We start from the raw sequence: 22,697 nt of genomic DNA on the forward strand, positions 1-22,697 counted from the left end.
GATTAACTGATGTTTTGCGATACAACCATGTATAATGTTGTGCTGCTGTGTTTGTAAAGATGTATTTGATTGTCTGAAACAAAGGTAACTTGTATTTGTATAAAACGGACTATTTTGTTTATGAATTTGGCGGAACAATCTCACTTCGGTAACGGGACGGCAATTTAAAAATGTTTGAAATTCCGCGCGAAGGACTGTGATTGGTTGAAACGTCGCAGTCTTAGTAAGAGGGCGGGGCATAGTAGTTATTCGTCAGAGCCTAGACAGACCAATCATTGGGCTTTTTCATGAAAATCATTTCTATGATCAGTCCACCCTTCACACAGCTATATCCAGACTGTCAGCTGGTTTATGGGTTTAACAGGATATAGCAATATTAAGTTACCAACATTTAGAGCACTCTATTTGTTGTACATAATCATAACATCTTCTGTATTCACAAGACATTTTAATATTATTATTACATTTTATTATTATTATTATTATATTATTAAATTTAATTTCATTGCAAGGGTGTAACTGAAGAAACGAATAAGGGATATATTCTTTTTAATTGTTCCAAATTTTATGCCTAAATGCCTAAATTCAAGTACAGATTTGTTTGCTTTGTTTACTCTTTGATGATAGTTATTTAGTCTAGACATCAATTTGTGCAGTGAGCATTACATATTCAGAAGATGATCACTGTATGGCACTGTATACTTTATAAAGTCTGGTACAACAAGCTATAAATCTACCCTACTCCTGCTTCAGTAGGTTAAGAGTTTCTGTTTGCTGTCATTTCTTACTATACATTCTCACTTTTTATGTGAGTTTGTGTCAGTTTTGATGAATTACGGTCACTGTGGTCACAAGTGCTGATTATGGGATAATGGCAACTGCTAAAATATTATGTTAGAGTAGCAAGTAGAGAAGACCCAAAAATTTAGTACACTTACTCTGTATTGTCCATTATACAGATATATATCCAAACTTTGCTTACATTAGCTAACCTCGGTCAAACCAAACCAATGAGATTGTAGCTGCAAAACCCTTGAGACTATTAAAATTCAGCATGGGTGTGTTTTTTACTGCTTGAGAGTTGAATTTTTAAGAGAAAGTAAAGTAAAACATAACAAAGTTTCACTTTAACCTAACATTATTGCTGATTTTGATTAAAGGTCGCTGTCATGAAGAATTTTTGGTGTGGTATTTATCTAGTGGATGATAGCAAATATTTAACATTGAACATACATATCAACAGTGACCTATGGATTTGGGAGCCCTTGTTATAAGTTTCTTCAACTTGAGGACCTGTTGCAAAGAATGAAAAGAAGAACACATGTGAACAACACAAACACATTTAATAATTATTAAATGTTGGTTTTATTTTTTATCTTTTTTTGTTTTTTTTTTTTTTCAAAGTCGCTTGATAATCTTGACAAAATTGCAACATAGTCCATACTTCTCAAACTGACGGTGTGTCTGTTGCTATTCCAGATTAGCAGTGGAGGGAAAAGTTGTGCGCCGTTCTGGACAGGTTAAGTCCTAAATGATGAAAGCAGCTTTGACCGTACAAATAAAAAGAACACATGAACGACTCAGAGAGACTCCACACTGGCATCCTGTGTCGTAACGTTGCGGGGTCAGTGTCTCTCTGCACAAGTCCTGGTCTGCCAGGATTAACAAAAGTGAGTGATTGAAGAAAAATTCAGGGGCTCAGTAGCAGAAGTGTGTGTATGTGTGCATCTGTGATTGAAGGGTTAAGGGGGTGCAGCACAGAACATATACAAAGAACAGGCCAAGCACAAAAAAATGATTCCTTCCTGAGACATTGGCGTGTGTACAGTAATGATGGTCTAGATGCGTGTTAACGGTGAAGGCGTTTTGGCGTAAAGTGAGTCACAGGGCGTGAGGTTGCTCTGGATCCGGCAAAAAGTCACATATTGGTTTCTACCACAGGGAGATTTGTGAGGACCAAGTTGACAAACATCACATTGGGGACCTTCACTTGCCTGACCACTGACAGAGTAGAGGGATTACTACAGTCTAGACTTTTCCCATCCACTACAGATTATTGATCCATTCAGAGACTACTGAGAATCACTTGTGTTTAATACAGTGTGTATGTACACCATTCTTCACATTTAAACCCTCTTTGAAGCTGGGCTGCCTATAGCTCACTTGAATCTGGCAAGCTACAGGTGGCGTCTAGCTCACCGTTTTCAGAAACATCATCTCTTTCTGCTACATGGCCAAAAAAGCTATGCCCCGACTGGAGTGCTACTTTGTTATCTACTGTACGTAAAAACATGTTTTAAAAGTGAAAGGAAGGGGGGCAAAGGTTGAAATTGTTTGTGAAAGCCACATTCTGAACAGCCAGTGATTGGTTAAGGGCCTGTCCAGTATTTAGTAAGACACAAAACATGAAAGAACTTCCTTCAGTAAAATGTGCTCAAAATGTCTTTTCTTGAATCACAAACCTATAAACAAAACACATAAAAGGTATTCTTAAAAAAAAAAAAATCAGGTGAAGCCTAAAACTCTTCATAGTTTTAAAGAAATGAATACAGCTTATATACACAAACTCAAAGGCTACTTAAAATACACCTTAATAATGAATCTTCATTAATTTGATTTCTTGAAAGGACCTGTGACCATATCATACAACCGAGTTCATACAATCATTTTTTTCCATTCTCTTGGAAGCAAAAATAATAAAGAAAAAAGGAAAACAAATCCAACCTGGAATAGTAGGTGATATTCATTGCGACTTGTTTTCTGTGCACATTTGTGTGTGTATGTGTGTTTATGTGTTTGTTTGTGTGTTTGCATGTGTAGACTGGAGAGAGATTTCATCATCTTTTGCTTTTTGTTAATTCAAATGATGTACAAATGTGATAAAACTGAAACATCTCTCTCAATACTCTTGATGGGTATGAAAAGATTCAAACAGTGATGCAGTACAACAATTTCTAATCTCAGAAAACATGTCCTCATTTCAACCTGCCATTCTGTCTGGACATGTCAATCACAATAGTTCCTTAACTTTTCTATATATATTTATATATCTTTTGTACGAAATCTGTTTTTTTTTCTGAAGTTGGAAAAAGAGAAAAGACCCAAAGTCTTTGAGGAGGAGGGGGGGTCTTTTGACAAGTCCCAAGCTTGCAGTCTGCCTCAGAGAACAACAAAAAAGTGTCTGGTGTTTGTCAAGTTAGTCTGTATGCATTTGTCCATGTCCATATATTTGTCCCACGATGCTCCACCCAGTTTCAGTTCCACTCAAAACTCAAAACTGGTCTCCACTGCATTCAGACTTGTTTCTATCAGTTTTTTGGAGAAGGGTGGAGAGGAGGAGGAGTAGCAGTGGAGAGGAGAGTGGAGGGAGAAGAAGGAGGAGTCATCAGCAGTGTTTACGGTGTGGTCTCTCGGAGGCATCCTGTTGCCCCGCACCTCCCCCTGGCCTTACATCCCCTAACGTCAGGACAGTGCTCCAGAGTGAGGGAAAGCAGGTCAGGAGGTGGGGTGGGGGACATAGGAGAGGAGGAGGTTGGCTCTGCCAGTCTCCTGTGTTCAGCAGTCAGAGTCAAGGACCCCCTCCTTCGCCCCGTCCTCTTCAGAACATTGAGGGAGGAGACAGAGAGCATTGTGAGGGAAAATAAAAAGGTGGGCCGCTATTACGGCGATTGTGTGGCTGGACTGCTTTGGGCAGAGCTGGGAGACAGGCTGGGGCTGCAGCTGCCTGGGGGGGCACCACTTGGCCGGCCGCCTGCAGCACTGCTCTCCAGACCTTCTGAGTTCTCCAGCATCTCCTGGATGAGAGGGGGCATGGAGCCTGGGATCTCCATCTTCAGGGTGATGACACGCTCAGCTCCTGTGGAGGGGGTTGGACAGAGACAAGAAAATATAAGCTACATTATAGGGATCAAATCAATCATTTTCTTGTACGTTATTCCACTAGTGTAGGTTACAGACCTTTAGCACTAATGCTTCTCAGATCAGTGATCTTCATCAGCATCTTGGGGAACATGTGCGGTTTGTGGGGCCTCCTCTTCCTCACATAAATCTTCAGCGCCTCCAGAAGGGGCTCTTGCAGGACGTCCACTTTCTCTGCCTCTTCCAAGTCCTGACGATCTGTGGATAAACACACAAAGTACAAAAAATGCGTCAGGACTCTCCTGCTGTCATAACCACAGTTAGCCACTAGGTGGTGCTCACTGACAGAGCACAGCATAGCCAGCCTGCTGCTATTTCATCCATAGGCAGGGATGACACTGAGCCCTAGTTTACAGGTCATAATTTTAAATAGCTGTGTGAGCTTTTTCAAACTTTCAAGTTGACAATGAGTTTGTCAATGGGTTTTTACGGGGCTTGTCGTACCTCCACACAGCAAACAGATGGCGCTGAGCAGCCCTGTCTCTGCATCGTCCATCTCCAGGGGAAGGAGCTGGTTAGCGAAAGCAAAAACCAGGTCGGTGAGGGGACCAAAGCCGGCGTTGTGCATCTGGGTTCGGTTTAGCGTGAGTCCATCTGAGAAGGTCATGGTGTCTTGCTCTGGAGTGTAGCGTGTACAGATCCGCAGTATCTGTGGACAGCAGAAACAGAATAGGTTGTCTAGTGTTTAACTGGGGAGCTGGTTAGAACACTTGAATCTTCCCTTCTCCTCCCGGGCTGTTGTTCTTACCAGGATGTCCAGGCAGGCGGCTTTGAGCAGAGTGATCTGGTCTGCAATTGTAAGCGTTGTGAAGCCGGGTAGCTGCTTAGCAAACTCCACTGTCTTTATGATGCACTTAGTGGAGAGTTCACTGAACTTGTCCCACAGGTCTACGTCCAAGGATACACGTCGTTCTGAGCTGTTAGTCTGCAGGGAGGGGAAGAGGTGGCAAAAGTTTTAGATATTTGCAGGTGATGGTGCATACAATGCATAACAACAGTGAACAAATTATGGCACCAACAGAGCATCAGTGTCACGCTACTGACCGTAGTGTATTTGCCCAGCTGGCAGAGAGAGGGGAAAGTATCCTGGTGTGCCTTGCGAACCCTGTCAATCATCTGCTCTGTGTCGGGACTCAGCACGTAGCTCTCTGTGCACTCCTGTTTCTTTTCATCCTTTTTCTTCTTGTTTCGGTCATTCCTCACCGCTAAATAGAAACAAGGAGAAGAACAGGGGGATCGGTATGGTCAAATGTTACATTTTAACTCGTATGTATTCATTTTTAAATAGAGTGGTTCAAACTGTATCTCAGCCAAAAACAAGCAATGAAAGAGGAATGCTATACAGTTTCTAATTTTAAAGTAAAGATTGCTTGAAAAGGTGTTATAACATGCTCACAACATTAGCACCACCTGACACTAACCTCAAGGTAAACTGAGATCAGGATCAAAGGCAAAGTCATCAGTAGGAAAGGATGTTCTGTCTGCGGCAAACAGCGGCAGCAACCACAGCTTCCCTTCTCTTATCCGATGCTATAAGATAAATGTTGTGAGACAGCTCCATCGAGGAGAGCTATGGTAATAGAGAGAGGGGGGAAATAATCCAGTGTTGTTTCCCTCTGGGCGATCTGGCTGAGAATAGTCTGCTCACCCCAAATGACAAAAAACACTAGGCAGGGTGTTTAGCATTGGAATCCCATTAGAAGCTCGATCCATTTCTCCGAGCCCATCCACACTGGGATGCAGTTTAGCTACTACTAGGTTGTGTATGTGTGTGTTGAGGGTGGGGGGGTGGGTTGGGTGAAATGGGGTGCTACTTGATAAATAGTGGTGGGGGATGGAGCTATCCATAAGGCTGACAAATTGCCACAGCTTTCATTAGGGGTCCCGGCTAATCTAATAACATAATATGACAAATATCCTGCCTCTAATGGTTTTAAAAGGGCTCGGCTGCTCAGCCCATACCAGGAAAAACCTTCCAGCTTTCTCTCTCCGCTCTGTCACACATTTCTCCCTCTCTCTCAGTTATACAACACGCTCTCAGTTTGCTCCATTCTTGCCGATGCACACTCTCGCTCCTGTCCAAAATTGTATTGCTTTTGCTTTAAATCATCCCCCCTTTCCTTAAGCCATCTCTATCATTTCTCCCATCTCTGCCTCCCCTCGAGGTACCCGAATTTCCCCCCATCCCCTGGCCTAAGATCAGATTTTCCTTGTCTTAATCCTAACCTTGACCATTAAGGGCCATGGCGCTCAGGCTGATGGGAGATCAGTGTCTGTGACAGGAGGAGCTTGGCCCGGGGCCAGGCAGGGATGCACTACTTGGTGCTGCTGCTCATTCATCAGCCCGCAGACAGGCCTCCCTGCCTGGGAGAACATGAAGGGAAGGAGGAAGGCGGGGGCTGGAAGTCTGATGCTGCACTATGTTATTGCTAAGCACTGCTCACCACAACAAGAAATGAAGAAGACCCTGCTGTGCAGATAGAGCATGGTAATGCATTATTTGCCAGCATTTTTTTGGTACACAAGCAGCAGGCTAGTGTAACCATAGTCACCTACACAAAGGTGGACATACAGCAGGGAACAGAGCAGTAAAATGTGCTAACAGACACATCAAGAACAGCATATTATGGAGTATGTTGTGATGTGACAGCTTTCTAAACCATGTCAGTGAAAACAAGCAAATCAGTGCAACGCTTTCTACTTCCATTTACGTTAATGAGCCAATTATGACTTAGTTAGCGACGGAACGCCCTCTTAGACAACCATCAGCTTTTGAGGCCAGTTGCATAAAATTGTAGTAAGCTGCCGAGCATATCTGGGCCAGCCCTGCTTATGGTGCTGATTGGGAATTTGCGTCCTGTCTGCCATGAAGGGAGGGGGCAGCAAGGGGTGGGTTGGGGGGGGGGGCGCGCAAAACAATCGATGTCCAATTAATTCACAAATAAAAGTGGGGCATCCCTAGCACCCAGACATTACCCGCGCTGACAAATTGGCAGCACAATCATAAGCCGCACAACACAATTTAATGAAGTCATTAAAGAACTATTAGGCACGACTGGCGATCTGTCATGGCGAATTGCCACATGCAATAACTTGGAGGAGGGGGGACTGTAGCAGGGGAGCTCAAATGAAAGAAATACTGCCTTGCTTTTTTTATTGTGTCTCTGTGTGTGTGTGTGTGTGTGTACACAAACGTGCATTTTGATGTTTGTGTGGGTGTTAACTTCAAGCAATGCATCTTTCAAAATGTATTATGAGAATATGAATGCTAATGGGGGAACTTGCATCCTGAATTGTTTGTGGTTACATGTTCATTGCATAAAAATGATTTACAAGGGCCGGTGTGTAACGTGTACAGAATACTGCACACACATATACACTCACACACACACACACACACACACACACACACACACACACAGCCATCACTCAATCATTTGTTCTCATAGTGGATTTCAGCTGCAATGTGCAGTTAATAGACAATTTCTGTTAGTGCCTCAGTGTGTACGTATGTGTGTGTGTGCGTGCGTGTTTGTGTCTGTGTACAAGACAGAGAGGTGGGCAGACAGGGATAATTCGTGTGAGGAAAATTAAAGCACTGGCAGCTCGTCCATCACACAGATTAAATTCAATGGAAAGATAAAAATGTCAATGTTCCCCCCCGCTCCTGCTGCTCGCAGCGCAGAGCCACCATCGACAGTGATGAAACTTTCTCCCACCCTCTGTCCTCCAGCCTCTCTCTCATCCCCCCTCCTCCCTCCCTCCACTCTCTCAACTCTTGATTTTCATTCTCACTCACACTGGGCTCAATACTCCCCCCCTCTCACCACCTTCATCTTGCTCCACTATCATCCTGCCTTTCTGGCTGATGTTATCCTCCCCTTGCGCTGCTCTCCATCATTCTTTGCTTCATCTTATTTTACTTTTATTACTTTTTCTATTGCTGAATAACACCTTCCTCGAGGAACATGTGGGCGATAGTTTTGAGAGCATGACAAAAAAATGGGGAGGGGATGATGAAGGGAGAGAGGTACTGAGGGGTGGCAGCTGCTCTGAACTGTAGTATAAACACATAGTGGAGAATTGTGCAACTGAACTATATGATCATCCCTAAAACGCCGAAAAAAAAAAAAAAAAAAAAAAAAATTTAAAATGGAGAAGTGTCAGGACTGGGAAATGTGCTTTAAATGTGTTCTGTAACTTCTGCTTCTCATTTTTGTTCCACTCGCTTAAGAGACTACTACACCAGTGTTTCCCAACCTTTGTGGCTTGTGACCCTTTAAAACAAAGCAAAGTCAACCTGCAAACTCTTGTCAGAATGCTCATATTTCTATGAGCTCTTAGCATTTCAAAGAGAAATTTTTCTTTTCCCATGTTTTTTTAAACTGAATATTTTAGGAGCCTGAAGAGGTGAAATCTGCTATTTAATGAGTAAAAAGCAAAGATAAGAGAAATGTCTCACCCCATCCACCCCCCACCCAACCCTTCTTCCCCTTCTGACGCCATCTTGCTTGGCATTGCCACCTGGCAGCAGGCCTGGCACTGTCGTCTGGAGCTGTCTGCCGGCAGACACAAGGTCACCCAGACGTCCGCCCCCCTAGCACTAGCAGGGGGTCCACCTTCTGGGTATGTGTGTGTCTGACAGAGAGTGTATGTTGTTTAAGTGGAGCTGTCCAAGAGTATTTCTGTTAATGCGTTTTTTTTATTCAAACCAGTTTGTGTCAGTCACCTTGTATGTGCATAATTTCTAGTGCGTGCATGAAATTATGCCTAAGCATGCATTTTCATGTGTGTGTGTGTCTGTGTGTTCATGTATCTGTGTGTGTGAGAGGCAGAAAGACTCCCTGCTGGGCCCAGATGGCTGGCCTCTCTTTCCTCACCAGCCCAGACCAGTTTCACTAGCCAAAGTCACTGCTGAGGACACAAGACAAGCAATCTGCACACTCTGCACAAAATGACCACAATCAGAAAATGGCATAACCCTTAAACCAAAACCAGCTGAGCAAAGGTGGACCAAAACCTATCCAATAATAATATTTCCAGCCTGGAATCCAGTCAGACTACCATTTTTTGCTTTTTCTCTCTCATACAGTACTACCTTTTCACCACTAGATGGCTCTCCAACTCCAGTCTATTCCCCTATTGTGTGTTGCGAACCTCTCGCTCGCTCTGTGTGTGTGTGTGTGTGTGTGTGTGTGCGCCTGTAAAGAGCCGGCTGCTGTGATCCTTCTAACCATGATTAATGGCCCCATTCAAAGGTAAGGAGCTCAGAGGATAACTTCTTTTACTGTAAACCTCAGTGCTGTGGCATGGGGAGCACTCCCTGCACTCTCTGTACCAGAAAGATGAGGTAAATAGCGCTGGGAAGACGGGAGGCAGAGAGGGATGGAGCAATGGAGGCTGTATGCATGTGTGTTTTAACAGGTGTGAACCTGTGAGAGTAGGACAAGCGCTACACTTTCTGTCCACATATGCCTATTATTAATATATGTCCTGCTACTGAGTATTCATGCGTACAAATTTATCCTCATCCACATAAGTGAGCGTGAGTGTCTGTGTGTGTCATGTGATTGGGATGGGGTTAAAAAAAAACCCTGCTGGCTTCTGAGTCCTCTGCGGTCACACCTCTACCAATTACTTTATCAAGTTTGACTGCCTGCGCGTATGTGTGTGAGTGTGTATGTTCACACAGCCCCCAGGGTGCAATGATGGGAGCAGACGCCTGCTCTTTCACTCTCGGCAGGTGAGAACATATTCATCACAGAGGCCTGCCAAGCCTGGCGACACCCTGACTGTTACTGCCAGTCTGCATCACGGCTGCCCTTTGTCTCACTTTTACAGCAGATATTCTCTTCACACTTAAACTTCACAACCAAAGGATTCAGCTAAAAGGGTAACAGCTAATAGCTAACAGCTTTGATTTTACTTTGACTTTGTTATGATACATGCCAAAGGTCACAGAATTACCTTATGAAAATAACAAAAACTGACAAGATGGGGGTTTCCATTTAACAATAGTATTATGACATATGGTATCTGATCTGACCTTTGAATGCTAAATGCTGTCATGAACTGATGACAAAATAAGTGCATACATTCATGCTTAAATCACCAACAAACTGATCTAGTGAGTGCTTAGGCAATGTTAGTAGTGGAAAAAATGTCAACAAATGCTGTGGCTTAACCCCTCTGGGATTTAACAACTATGATGGAATCTGTTCTTGGCCCTAAGAGCTCTGTTGGAGCAGGGCATTCTGGGTAACTTGTTTTTTTTTTCCTACTTACACTCCTTGGACATCCCGACTTCCAGGCACTTCTGCAGCCGACAGTACTGACAGCGGTTGCGGGTGACTTTGTTGATGATACAGTTCTTCTCCCGGTGACAAGTGTACACCATGTTCTTCTGGATGCTTCTCCGAAAGAAGCCCTGCATGACAGAAAGATGGAGAGATGAGGCAATGAGGAGAGAGGTTTTGGGGGAGGGATGGGTGGAAAAAGTAGAGCAAGGGATATTGGACTGTCTTAGCAAATAGTGCAATTAATAGCTATATTACATAGCAAATATAGTTGTACTGTTTGCTCGTGTGAATCTGCCTGTCAAAGGTTATTTATCAACATTACCGCTTTTATTATGTGCTTTGGTTGACTCTTGCTTCTTCCCTATCTTTACAGTGTCTCTTCTCATCTAGTTCCCAACAAAAAACAGAAACTTAACGACTTGGAAGGTTACAAAGTATTAAATTAAAAGGAGGCCATGTGGAATAGCCATATGCAACTGCAATTAAAAGGCAATGAACTACCAAACAGTTAAGTCCTTAAAGGGCTTAACCCGTGACATAATCAGGACAGAGACTAATAGTCAGTCAACTGTCACCATTTCATGAGGTCATCCACCTGTTCGGTGATGGCCACTCGAGACACACAACACAAAAACTGCTTTTCGAAATGTTTAGGTCTGAAGGCTTTTGGGGCGAAAGGCACAGGGTTACTGGGTGCCACATAACCGTGGCCTAGTTTACACAGCCAGAAATAAGCAATTCTATATCCAGGCCAGGCGCATATTATTAGAGAGAGAGACCATAGGCTGAGAAGTGATGTGTAAGAACCAAAAAGGAATCCCTCTTCTCCTGCATCTCCCTTTTCAACCTAACTGGATCAAAACAAATCAGAGAATTAATTTAAAAATTGAGTCCAAGCGCATGAGGCGGAGGACAAATTATAATGAGCTCATCTTGGTCACTGAGCTGAATGGAGGTCTTTGGGGAGACAAACTATGTTTTGATTGCACAAAAGTAAGACATAGAAAACAGAGTGAAATATCTCTCCCACATGAAGCACACATCCCTCAGTAAAAATTCAGTTCCTATAAACCTTAAGAGTAGTTCTACTTGCTAAAAATAAGCCAAGAATACTGGACAATAAGCTAACGATAAAATTATAATACAACCATCTTTTTAAAATAAGAAAGCACAGCTGGGATTTCTGACTTGAAAAAAAGAAACTGATTGAAATTCAAGGTCTTTGTTTAAAAACATCTCAAAATCTGTATTTTGTTAGTTTCTGATTTTGAGTAAGGTTAACATAAAAATCTCAGGAACCAAGACACCATGTAAATACTTCCCCTGTGTAACACAGAGTCAATGATGACAAACAGTTGAAAAGCCCTGCATCACAACTTTTATTCTCCTTAATTCCATTCAGATCCAATAAAGTCAATGTTGACCTCTGTGCCCGTATTGCTTAAACATTCCTTGTGTGTCAGAAAGATAAAAAGAGGTTAATGGAAATCGGCCACGACCGAGTGAGTACTCAGCAAGCACTGCTCGGGACAAATGCAATACAGGTCAATGTCAGCATTGATGTGACTCAGTGGGACAGGGGTTATGTTTTGTTGGGTAGGGAGGGTGGGTGGGGTCAGCTACACGGTGGGAGGGAGGTGGGGTGGGGTAGCTGCCAGGGAGCCCCATCCCATGCCGAAGGGATTAGCTTTGCTAGCCGACAGATGGCCAGTGGACCTAAAGCCCGCAATTTGTCCTTCCCGGATCACCAGCCTCTTCTCGTGTCTCCTGTCCTGCCACCACAGAGTGGAAGTGATTCAGGCCTCTGATGAACTACAAAGAGGAAATGTGTACACCCTGTCGTGCGTCTGTTTGAGCAAGGCACTACCAAGTGTGCGCGATAGTGCAGATTACACATGACAGACTTTGTTTCTGGCTAAAAGGGGAAGTGTTTCAGTCCTGAGAATGCCGCCTCATCTAACCTTTATCCTGACTTCACTAAATTCATTATTAATGTTGGAACATAGCAGATTACTAAAAACTCTTCTGAGAGAACCTGCTCTCTAAGTGGAGAGAAAATGACCTGTAGGATGACGTGCCAGCTGCTGATGGTAAGGGATAAGTCTGTGGCCTTTGTGTGTGCATCATGTCCTCTTTGATCCGACGGTGCCCCGACCCTGACCCTTGTGTCACCAGGGGATTGACCCACTCCCTCCTGACACCATGAGGCTCAGGTACCCTCTCGCAGCACCTCCTGATTGGCTGTTGCTGCTAGGCTCGTGGGCCAGTTGATTGTTCCTGCCCTTCCCTGCCCCCCTCCCCCTGCTCCCCTTCTTTTAGGAGTCATTGCTTCCTGTGGCCCTTAAGCCTCTTTCTGTATCACCGCTTAATCCACCCGGCGACAAGAGCCCTCAGCAGGCCTGTCAGCCACCCTGCAGTGTTCAGAGGAGATGAGAGCCGCAAAGAGAGGGAGAGGGAAAGGGAGGGGGGACAAAAAAGAGGAGCAAATGGTAACAGTGCATACATGACTGCATGTACCATGAGGTCTTCAATTCACAGCTGTCTACCTGGTGGGCATTATGAGCCTCATGCATTTATGAGCACGTGAGTGTGCTCTACTTTGCTTGTGTGCGAATAAATGCTTTATTAAGAGGAAAGCAGGGGGAGGTCTGGGGTTGGGGAGTTCACAGGGAAGCACAGGAATCCTCTCTTACGTGACTTTCACACTGTGCCCAGATTAAGAGTGTGTTCCCAGCCTCCTACTGCGTCTGTGCGTAGTGTGTATATGTGCGTGCCTGTGTCCCTGCCACTATTACTAAGCAGCCATTGCAGCCCACACATTAGTAAAGATGGGGGCTGGGTATGAGGGCCATCTGAAAAACACAGCAAACAGGGGACATCCTTGCAAGAAGCAGTGGTTGGGGATTTTGGAAAGACGGTTGCTTCCCTCCCATTTCAGCAGATACCAGGAGAAGAGGTCGCCTGCTGCGTGCTGCCGTGCCTCTAAGACAAAAACATAACTACAAGTGGGTGGGCATGCAAATTTAATGTTTAAGTGTTAATATCTGTGGGGGGAAAGAAGTGCAATGCCGGTGAGCACGTGCAGGCAGCAGAACTTAAACAACAAACGAATGAGCTGTCTCCAACTAGCAGAGCTCAACATCCCCTCTCGTTTCCTCTGTTCGCTGCAGCCCCCAGGAAATGCCTTTGTAGTTTGGCATGCTGCAGCAAAGCAGACGCTGCTAACCCCCGACTTACCCCATTCTCAGATGAGGCAACCATATACATTCACATGCCTGTAGTGTTGAATTATTGAATATGCTATGCCAAGTCATCTCCTCTGAAGTCAGAGATACGGAGAAGGCATCCTGAATTTTTCAAATTAGCTCTGCGGCTGTAGAGTGGGCAGGGAGCCGGCTCATGGACATAGGACTAGCAGCTAACCATGTAGCTAGGGATATTTTTGTAATTTTAGTCAACATTTCAAATGATTACTCCAATAAACTCTTTCTTAACCAGGAGGACAGAGGTAAGGAAGACAGGAGCGCTCGGACAGGTTTAAAACAACTCCACCACTTATTTGGAGATGGAAAATAAAGCTGAATGTCACACTCACATACTTTCTGGTTCATCTTTCACCTGACACACTTATCACTGCTGTGCACACCAGTGTAAGATAGTGCTGCTCCAGAACAAATACAGTCCTATCTCTACTGTATTGTCCTGAGTTCAAGCCTGAGACCTTTGACCTTTGCAACTGTCCCAAAAAAAGTTGCTTGGCTGTTAAAAGGTTCCTTTTCAAAATACACTCTGCTGAAACTACAAAGCTTTTTCCACTGTAATTCATCAGTATTTCTGATTATTCATTTGGTATACTACTTAAGTGAATGCGTCTCACTGTGCTGCTGTCTGGACTCTTTAAGGATGTAGCCTCTCTCTGGTTAAAAATAATCAGCCTGGGCCATAATATATTTGGGAAATTAATCATATTCAGCCGAGGAGGCAGGCAGAGTTTGCAGTTGGGTTTGTGAAGAAACATTTTATGAAATCAATGCCAAGAGCTGAATTTTTTAATCAATCCTGAGCTATAGTAATTTCATGTTTCAGGGCGCCCAGAGAGTGTCAACAACTGATGGTGAAATGTATGTATTAAATTACTGTTTGAAATAATTTGCACTGTGCGTTGTCTGTTGGCTGACAGATTAAAACATCAGCAATATCCCCCAATGTACAATAGCCTTAAAAAGCTAATTACAGTGTCAAATCTGACACAATTTCTGTGCTGTCAGAGAGAACAACACTGTGCTCACTATGGAGAAACAACTAATTACTCGAGTTTACGGCTCGTCTATCGTCTCCCTTTTCTTCTGTGTTTATCACAGAGTTACAGAGTTTTTACCTACCATTAGCAAGTGTCAAACTGTTGCGTTTATAAGACATTGTAAATATTTCTTTTGCCTGGGATAAACCTTTGGGATAAAAACAAATGAAAATCCACTTCTAATGACTTGGGAGTCTTAGCTTTTCAGGAGTGAGTACTGGCAAACTAAACCACATTTTAATATGTGAACAGACCTGCCTCATGCTTTCTAAATTTAACCCCAAAACTGATAAAGATTAGTATTAATTTGAAGTATTAGTATTAATATTCATATCACTTTACATTTTCATTTCAGCTACATCAACAGTAAGTGGTTAATCCAAAACCCCTCATTTCAATGCCAGTCTGCACTTGTATTTGGATGCATGTGACCACTTAATACTGCACAAGCACTGCCTCTGCACGAGGTGTGTTCAACACTTGACACTAACCGCAGAACAGATAGTGATACTTTTATACTGGTCTAACACACAGCCACACACCCACACACAAATTCTCATCAGGAGCTGTGATTTAGCCTTATTGCTTTGCTTATTACTCTGTTTAATTAGACACATTTAGACAATAGGGAACAATGTTAAGCGGACACAATAAAATCAGATACGCGCTTGAGATGGCTGCAGAGTTGCTGCACCCCGTCTGAGATCAAAGTCAATGCTTTTGAATAAAGTAGTTAGCAGCTAGTTTAGCAGCTGTGCACTGTGCCAAAGAGTGAACACATCTGTTTTAAGTTAATCATATTAATGACTTAGCTTTGACTATGCACACTTCAAATACGGGCCAGGAGATGAAATTTTTGAGCGTAACTGCATAAAAATCACAACTTGTACCAACAGCTGGAGCCTGAGCATTGAGCAAAAGGTGGATAATATCCTGCCACAGGCTTAACACATACTGCCTAACACATTCAAACTTGCACAGTTTCCCACGGCCAAATCTCCTACCTGTGCTTAACTGTTTCATAATAATAAATGAGTAAGTATGTAGAAACACTGACCAATTACGAAACTGCATCTCAAATTTAGTACATCGCACACTGCACAATATTATCTTGGCAAGGGAAACCACATGCCGTCTTCCTTTCTCTCCGTCTCTCTCTCTCTCTCTCACACACACACACACACACACGCACACGCGCACACAATTTTCCCCATCTCTTCTTTCTGGTTGTACTGTTATGATTTCACTATCCTTGACAGTCAAGGATATTTTTCCACAAGCCTGAATAAAAGAATAGATTTTTTCATTGTTAGATGAAGTATATAACATAGGTTGATATGAATTTACCCCAGCCTAAGCATTTTAAAAAAAGAGGTTTTCAACAAACTTGGGAAAAATTTGACATTTGACATATTAAACATCCACAGGACCCATGAAGCGGCACAGTCAGAAGCAGTTTGGTTTCCCCTATAAAACAGCACAGGGGTCAGCTTTTATTTACTTTTACTTTGTTAACTTTTTATAAGTCGCATTTAGGGAGCAGGTTCAGTTTCATAGAGCGCTCAGAGGGTCTGTGTTAAAGAGTAAAGTCTTTCTATGTATGTATGTGAATGTACCACATTCCTCTCTTTGTGTGTTTCTCATTCATTTTTCCCTCCCCCTGCACTCTGGTGCGCTGACCATCTTTTCTTTTGAGGTCAATGAGTTCAGCTGTGGCCCCTGTACCCCTGGTCCGCCTAATCTGCTGCCCCTCCAACCATACGCACTTTCTCTCTTTCTGGCTCTTCATGCATCCCAGAGCACAGTCTGCTCTCTCACCCCCGCTATCTCTCTCCCTGCAGTCTCCCTCATCTTTGTATCATTTTTACTCCATCTCTACATTCCCCCCCTGGATTCCTGCCCTTCTGTACTCTTTCATATTCTTTTGTTACTGCTGCTGCCTCCTGCTTTCTTCAGAGTGGCTTTTTCTCTACACCCCACTTCCTTCCCTCTAAAACAGCTCCTATTCCTGCACATATGGAAACACAGACCACAGTATTGGCTCTGCAGTCGATAAGTCAGAGGGTCTAGCAGGCATCTGTCACCATGAGCAACACCCTGCCTGTCTTCATCCGACCACTCCCTACCTCCTCTTACTATACACAGGCCTGTTGTCATGAGAAAACCTTGTAAAGTAGGACTGACATACTCCTAAATATGAAATCTATTTGGTTAATTGAAGAATACGAGATCATCAAGAAAAAAACAAAAACAAACAAACAAACAAACAAAAAAAAACCTGGGAAAAAACTAAAAAAACAAGGTGGTTTCTGAACTGTTGACACTGTGGAGATATAAGGTTTGCACCTGCCAGTAGCAGTACATTGGATTCCACAGATCCCTCCTCCTCCTCCTCATAGCTATCCTCTGCTAAGCTTACGCAACTCTGGCTCTGAGCCTGGGGAGCAGCGAGATAAAGAAGTCTGTGTGCTTGTGCTAACCGGAGAACATGTATGCATGCACCCAGCAACTATCAGCTGATAAGGGTGCAGACGGAGGTTATGAGGCCTCTTCGACACCTGCGTAACATGACTGTATTGATAAAAGATGGCCAATGTGGACATGTCAGCAGAGATACAGGTAACAACAACTCTCTGCCAAAAAAAGTGCATGGATGACATGAGTTTCATAAGCTGTACATGATACGAGGCAGGCCCATCATATATGTTATCTTTTTTTACAATGTGCATAGGTTTAAGTGTTGAAAGAGGCCATTGGAACTTGTTCAGGTCATACTGATGATTTGGCAGCCCAGTAAAGCAACTGATAATGTTAGTGAATGATTCTCTTATTGACTTATTACATTACATTCCAGCAAAGATGCAAAATATTCCAAATGGCGTGCCTTATCATTTTCATCATCTAAGCCTTGGCTGTGAAAACGTGTTTATTTTTTTTTAAAATCACATGATGGTTACAAGATTGCTGAACATCTTGCGTTATTGGCAGATTCAGAGGAAGGCCGGGAGTCTCACCTTGCAGCCCTCGCAGGCGCTGACACCATAGTGGTACCCTGAGGACTTGTCCTGGCACACAAAGCAGGGCTTGTAGACGCGGGGTGGTGGGGGAGGCGAGGGCGGGCTTGGCACTATCTCCTCTGAGCTGGTACTCTGGGTCTCTATCGCTGTGGAGAGGAAAAGAGCAACAAGAAGGGGGTTAGTGAGCACTATCAGATGGAGCGCTGACAGACACGAAGCATTAATCGATATCAGCGGGATAAGCACACAACCTTGTGTGTGTGCGCACACAGATCTTAAACAACCCAGTCCAGACAGATATGTTGCTGACGACATCCACTACAAATCACCAGAAGGTGAACTAACTCACTAACAATGTGTTAAGGGGAAAAAAAGCTGCAAGTGCAAAGGACTACTTCTCGATCAGGCGTTTTCAGATCTGCCACAAGAAAGACTCTGCAAAACGTCCTCAAAGAACAAACACTTTCTAAACACATGGACACAGAGAGAGCATCAAAGCACCAATGAAACCAGCCTCTGCTGTTTTCTTATTTACTGCTGAAATTTGGTCTTGTGTGTATGTGTGTTATGGCAAGGAGCTGGTTTGCTAGCAGGGTTCAAAGACAGGTTTTCTCCTCTGATACAAGGCCTGGAGTCATGCTTTTATTTATTTTTATATTGTGGAGTCTTCATAAGAGTGCCTCAAAATATTAAAGGGCAAATCATTATATTATTGCCAGTAGTGGAGAGCAAGTACAATTCTCTCTGCTTCTGACCCAAAATCAAAAGCACACACCTGCCTCAGTCCTAATCAATATCAGGCTGGTAAACACAAAGAGGCTGAATACATTCAGCCTTCATCTAATAAGCACTAATAAGACAAAGCAAATATTTGAGCATTGTGTGTGCTGCCATATTTTGCGTGCTTGTGCATGGTAAACAAAGTGGCATGGGATTATGGGGAAGTAACCTGCTGTTCCCTTCATGTAATATGTATTGGACTTTGACCTCAATATCCTATGTTACAAAACAAGGTTCTTAAATTAAATATAAAAACACACATTCACAGCACAGACCTGCATCCCGTGGCCTGTAACTAACCAAATAAGAGTATAATCCCTGTTTATGAGTGGGGCCTTTATGGGCTGGAGTGTGTTTTACTTATGAGTATGCTGTGCATAGTTTTTTCATACTGATGCCAACATAATGCCTGAGTTTTTATATCCAAATAGCTCTGTTTAATTTATTAAAATAAGATTTACTTGTCAAATGCATGTGATGGTCGTCATTTATATTATAACATTATATATAACATATATTATAACATCTGATATAAGAATATGTAGACATGACGCAGAAAATGAACAAATAACTTTTGTCTGCTTTTAGTACTCAACAGTCCAGATCCACGAAGGTACGCTATATGTGTTTGTGCATCTTTGCAGCCATTTGCTCCACCCAGCATCATTAGCTTAGGGATTGGGGAGCAAGCAGCTCAGGAGCTGCCTGCAGCTCAGTGCTGGTGTGTAAATAAGCCATCTATATTTAACAGAGTGGGCTGGTTCAGCAGGACTGTAGTACAGTAAAGAACACACTCCACGTGACGGCAGGGCAGACAAACACTACGCTCGTGCTGGATCCCGACACAACATACACAAGGCTAATCGCGCTGCACATTGGGCAGTGTAAAGCAAGGATGAAGTCTGTCTGTTATACACACACAGACGCTTTCATTTCCTATTATAGTGTCTGTGCGGGTCTCAGCTTGTCAATCTCCAGGCACACAACGCAGATGGTGCAGGGGAAAACTACATTCAGAACAACCAAAATAAACCAACCTGATGCTGGGATATGTTCATGGCTTCCTGGAAAAAATAACAGACACAAGCACCGGACACCAAAAAACGTCTGTCTGTTATCTCCACTGTCAGGAGCACACAGGCAGCAGATCCAAGTGGGTTTCAGATGACGGGGACAGTTAAGCTAAACAGCAATAAAGCTCGCATTGCAACACCTAACAGTGACACCAAATCAGGCTCGGGATATTAAGACATAAGGCCCAGATGTCATATGTCACTTAAACACCAGCAGCACTTTAACACCAGCAGCTCTTGGTGTGAATGGCCCGATGCAGTTTAAGGTTGAGACAGACTTGGTTTTAAGCTTCTTTAAAGCCAAACTAAATAAATAAATACATAAACGCCTAACAGGCAACTCCGCAGCCTGGAATGAGACACACTTATTATTCATTTCCATAGGCTTCTTTGTTTATTGAACAGATATGTTTTGTGAAGACTCAGGACATTTTTATGAAGTAACAGGGGAAATGTGAAAAAGTAGAGAGAGAATTTTTTTGGATGATAGAGGGTGGAGTTGAAGGGAGGAAAGCAGGGAGGCATAAAAAGAAGTAGGAGAGACAGAGAGCTATGATGTGCTTGAGCAATACACAAAAACACAAAACAGATGAAGTGATAAAACTGGCACGCACACAGGGAGTAAAAGCTAGGCTGCATTGCTTTTTCCTGTTCTTCCCTCAGGTTTTTAGATTCATTTATATTGCACACTTACACACACACAGACACACACACCTGTCGAGATTTAACTTGGAGCCATGAAAAAAATGACAAAGTTTATTAATTTCAGAGATTACAGGAAAAGAGAGATTACTTTTGAGAGAATGTGTGGACAGATAAAATCCTCATAATCAAGAGATATACATTTGTTTTACTAAAATTACCTCTGCAGCTAGGAGAGCATATATCAAATAGCAGCACCTTTATTTTACTGTGGAGCAAAAATGGGAGGTAAGGATTCAGGCACAGGAGGGTGAGAGTGAGAAGGACAGATTGTGGGCAGCGTGAAGAGTCCGTCCTCTGCCTCACATTGCCATTTTATTGGTGTCATTATGGGCAGTCTTTGCTTATGCCACAGGGCCGTACCATCACCACGCTCATGTCAAACAAATTAAACTTAAATAGAGCAGCCCTTACGCAACATGGCATACTTTCTCATTAGCAAAAAAGCCATTCACAATTTTCAGCGCTCTTCTGCCTCTCTTGATGTGGACTGATTACAGCCCTGCGTTATTAGTGTGACCACAAAGCTATTCATCCACATTAAAGCTGCCTTCATTAGAAACGCATAGACAAACAGATGTGCCACCCACACACATACACATAAACATAAAAATGGCATCCATACTGACATTTACACAGGCTTAGGGCTTTCCTTGAGCCATTAAAAAAACGCCTCATCTGCTGGACACACACACATAAACACACACGCAGAATGCACGGTCTTAATGAGAGCACCCATGGAAATCTGGGACACAAGGACAAGAGTCTGCGAGGGGGCTGGCGACTGTAATTAAATACAATGGCTGGCTTCTGGAGCCTTGTCAAGCTGAGGCATGGAGAAAAACAATGGCAGGCCTGTGGACAGAGAGGCAGAGAGAGAGAGGGGCTCAGCAGAGAGGACGGAGCTACTTAGCCCTTCAGCAGCCCTCACCCAGGCATTATTCAACACCAGCCAGCATCCAAACTCTGATCAACACAAACCATCATACAAGCTTGTCTATTGTGTGATCCACGAAATCATAACGCACAAACACTGGAAGAACTGACTCACACTAGCCTGGAGAGGTTCCCTCGATATCCTTGCAACATGTTAACGCTGGAAATTTGTGTGTCTGGCATGGTTTCCAGGCCGGAGCCCCTCCAGTGCCTGCAAAATCACCACAGTAACTAATACATGAGCTACAGCTAGAATATCACTCTTTCAGCCAAGAGAGAAAGAGTGAGAGCAAGCATGAATAGACAAATCGCCCTGGTTTGCTTGGGGATACAGGGCACAAGAACCCGCAAACCCTGAAAAAATAATGTTCAAATGAAAAACAGTAAGGAGGTACTGATAAGGAATCTATTGTACTTTGGTGAGAAGGTGAAAAACAAACCACACAAACCATATGGTCACTGCAATTGTTGCTAACCAGAAACAAGGATGGATTTGAGTCTGCAGCCCTGGTATGTTGTCAGACCAGTCCCAGAAGTGGGAATAAACAGCACAGGCCGTCAGGTGTAAGCAGCGGAAACAAAGCTGACACTTAAAGGAGGTTGTGTCTGTGTAACATCTGACCACTGATGATGACTGAAAACTGGCCTTTCAACTCTGGCACATTTAAAGTAATGTAAAGTATTAAAAATGATTGTTCCTCTTAATAATTGGTCAATTACAATATGTAAGTTAGCAGTAAATTAACAACAGATTTATCTCATAAAACCAACACACAAGTATTATAGACACACTGTGTGTGTGTGTGTGTGTGTGTGTATTGAAGTATGTGCATGCGCAGCCCCCAGATATCTTAATAGCTTAATGTAGCATGCTGTGGTGTTCTCAAACTCAGAACCAAAGCACCGGTGATTTAATTAGGTTCAAGTGTGAGTGCTCTGTAATGCTGCTCTTCAGATTCGCTTTGCATACATCACGAGCCACAAGTGCACTTAAAGTGAAGCCGCGCCCTCACAGCCACATCCTCCATAAGCAATTACCGCATGACTAGACTTAAATGGACAAATATGCACAAGGCTGAAATGAAACCTATTCTGATGATGAACTAGCCCGAGCTGTAATACTGACACAAGATAGCCTGGCTAACATCAGCACTTCAAAGGCATCACAACCATAAAGACCACAGACCAAGACACACACACTCACACATAAGCCCACCGGCTATTATCAAGCCTCCAGACCCTGGGATGTCTCGGCCCAGTGCTGCTGAGTAGTTCTTGAGGTTCAGCTCTAGGTTAGTCCTCTGAGATTTGATTACCTTCATCCCCACTGGTTACTGGGCCCAGCTGTGAAGCATATTAATGAGATTTCACCATCATTAGAGGGAAGCTAACTACATTAGCAGGCTGGCTGGTTGGCTGGCTGGCTGGATTGTGGTAAAAAGAGCTTGAGAAAATGAAGGCAGAGGGATCAAGGAGGAAAGGGAGGGCTTTGACAGTGTCCTCCACTTTACTGAATCCTACTCAATCACGGGCCATTGTGTTGCCCTGGCTTCTATTAGGTTATTTGGACACACTCACATGCACCATACGTACACACACACACACACACACACATGCTTGCCATGTGTAAGATACATGGAAGAACATATAGAGGTCCATTTGTCTTTCCATG

At 43.4% G+C, this 22,697-nt stretch overlaps 1 protein-coding gene across 9 annotated transcripts in view; it reads right to left on the reverse strand.

Moving 5' to 3' along the window:
- Positions 1 to 1,324: 1,324 nt before the first annotated feature.
- raraa (retinoic acid receptor, alpha a) overlaps positions 1,325 to 22,697 on the reverse strand; it is a 136,772-nt gene continuing 115,399 nt past the window's right edge. For all 9 annotated transcript variants that reach the window (XM_051066585.1, XM_018664905.2, XM_018664891.2 and 6 more), the window contains 7 exons: positions 17,532 to 17,680; positions 10,204 to 10,345; positions 4,963 to 5,123; positions 4,667 to 4,843; positions 4,363 to 4,567; positions 3,958 to 4,116; positions 1,325 to 3,856 (listed from right to left, as the gene is read on the reverse strand). In XM_051066585.1, the coding sequence (XP_050922542.1) occupies positions 3,660 to 3,856; positions 3,958 to 4,116; positions 4,363 to 4,567; positions 4,667 to 4,843; positions 4,963 to 5,123; positions 10,204 to 10,345; positions 17,532 to 17,680 (1,190 nt within the window). In that variant the 3' untranslated portion in view covers positions 1,325 to 3,659. The remainder of the gene's footprint in view (positions 3,857 to 3,957; positions 4,117 to 4,362; positions 4,568 to 4,666; positions 4,844 to 4,962; positions 5,124 to 10,203; positions 10,346 to 17,531; positions 17,681 to 22,697) is intronic.

The sequence above is a fragment of the Lates calcarifer genome, linkage group LG23 (assembly GCF_001640805.2).
Source record: "Lates calcarifer isolate ASB-BC8 linkage group LG23, TLL_Latcal_v3, whole genome shotgun sequence".
Classification (NCBI taxonomy): domain Eukaryota; kingdom Metazoa; phylum Chordata; class Actinopteri; family Centropomidae; genus Lates; species Lates calcarifer.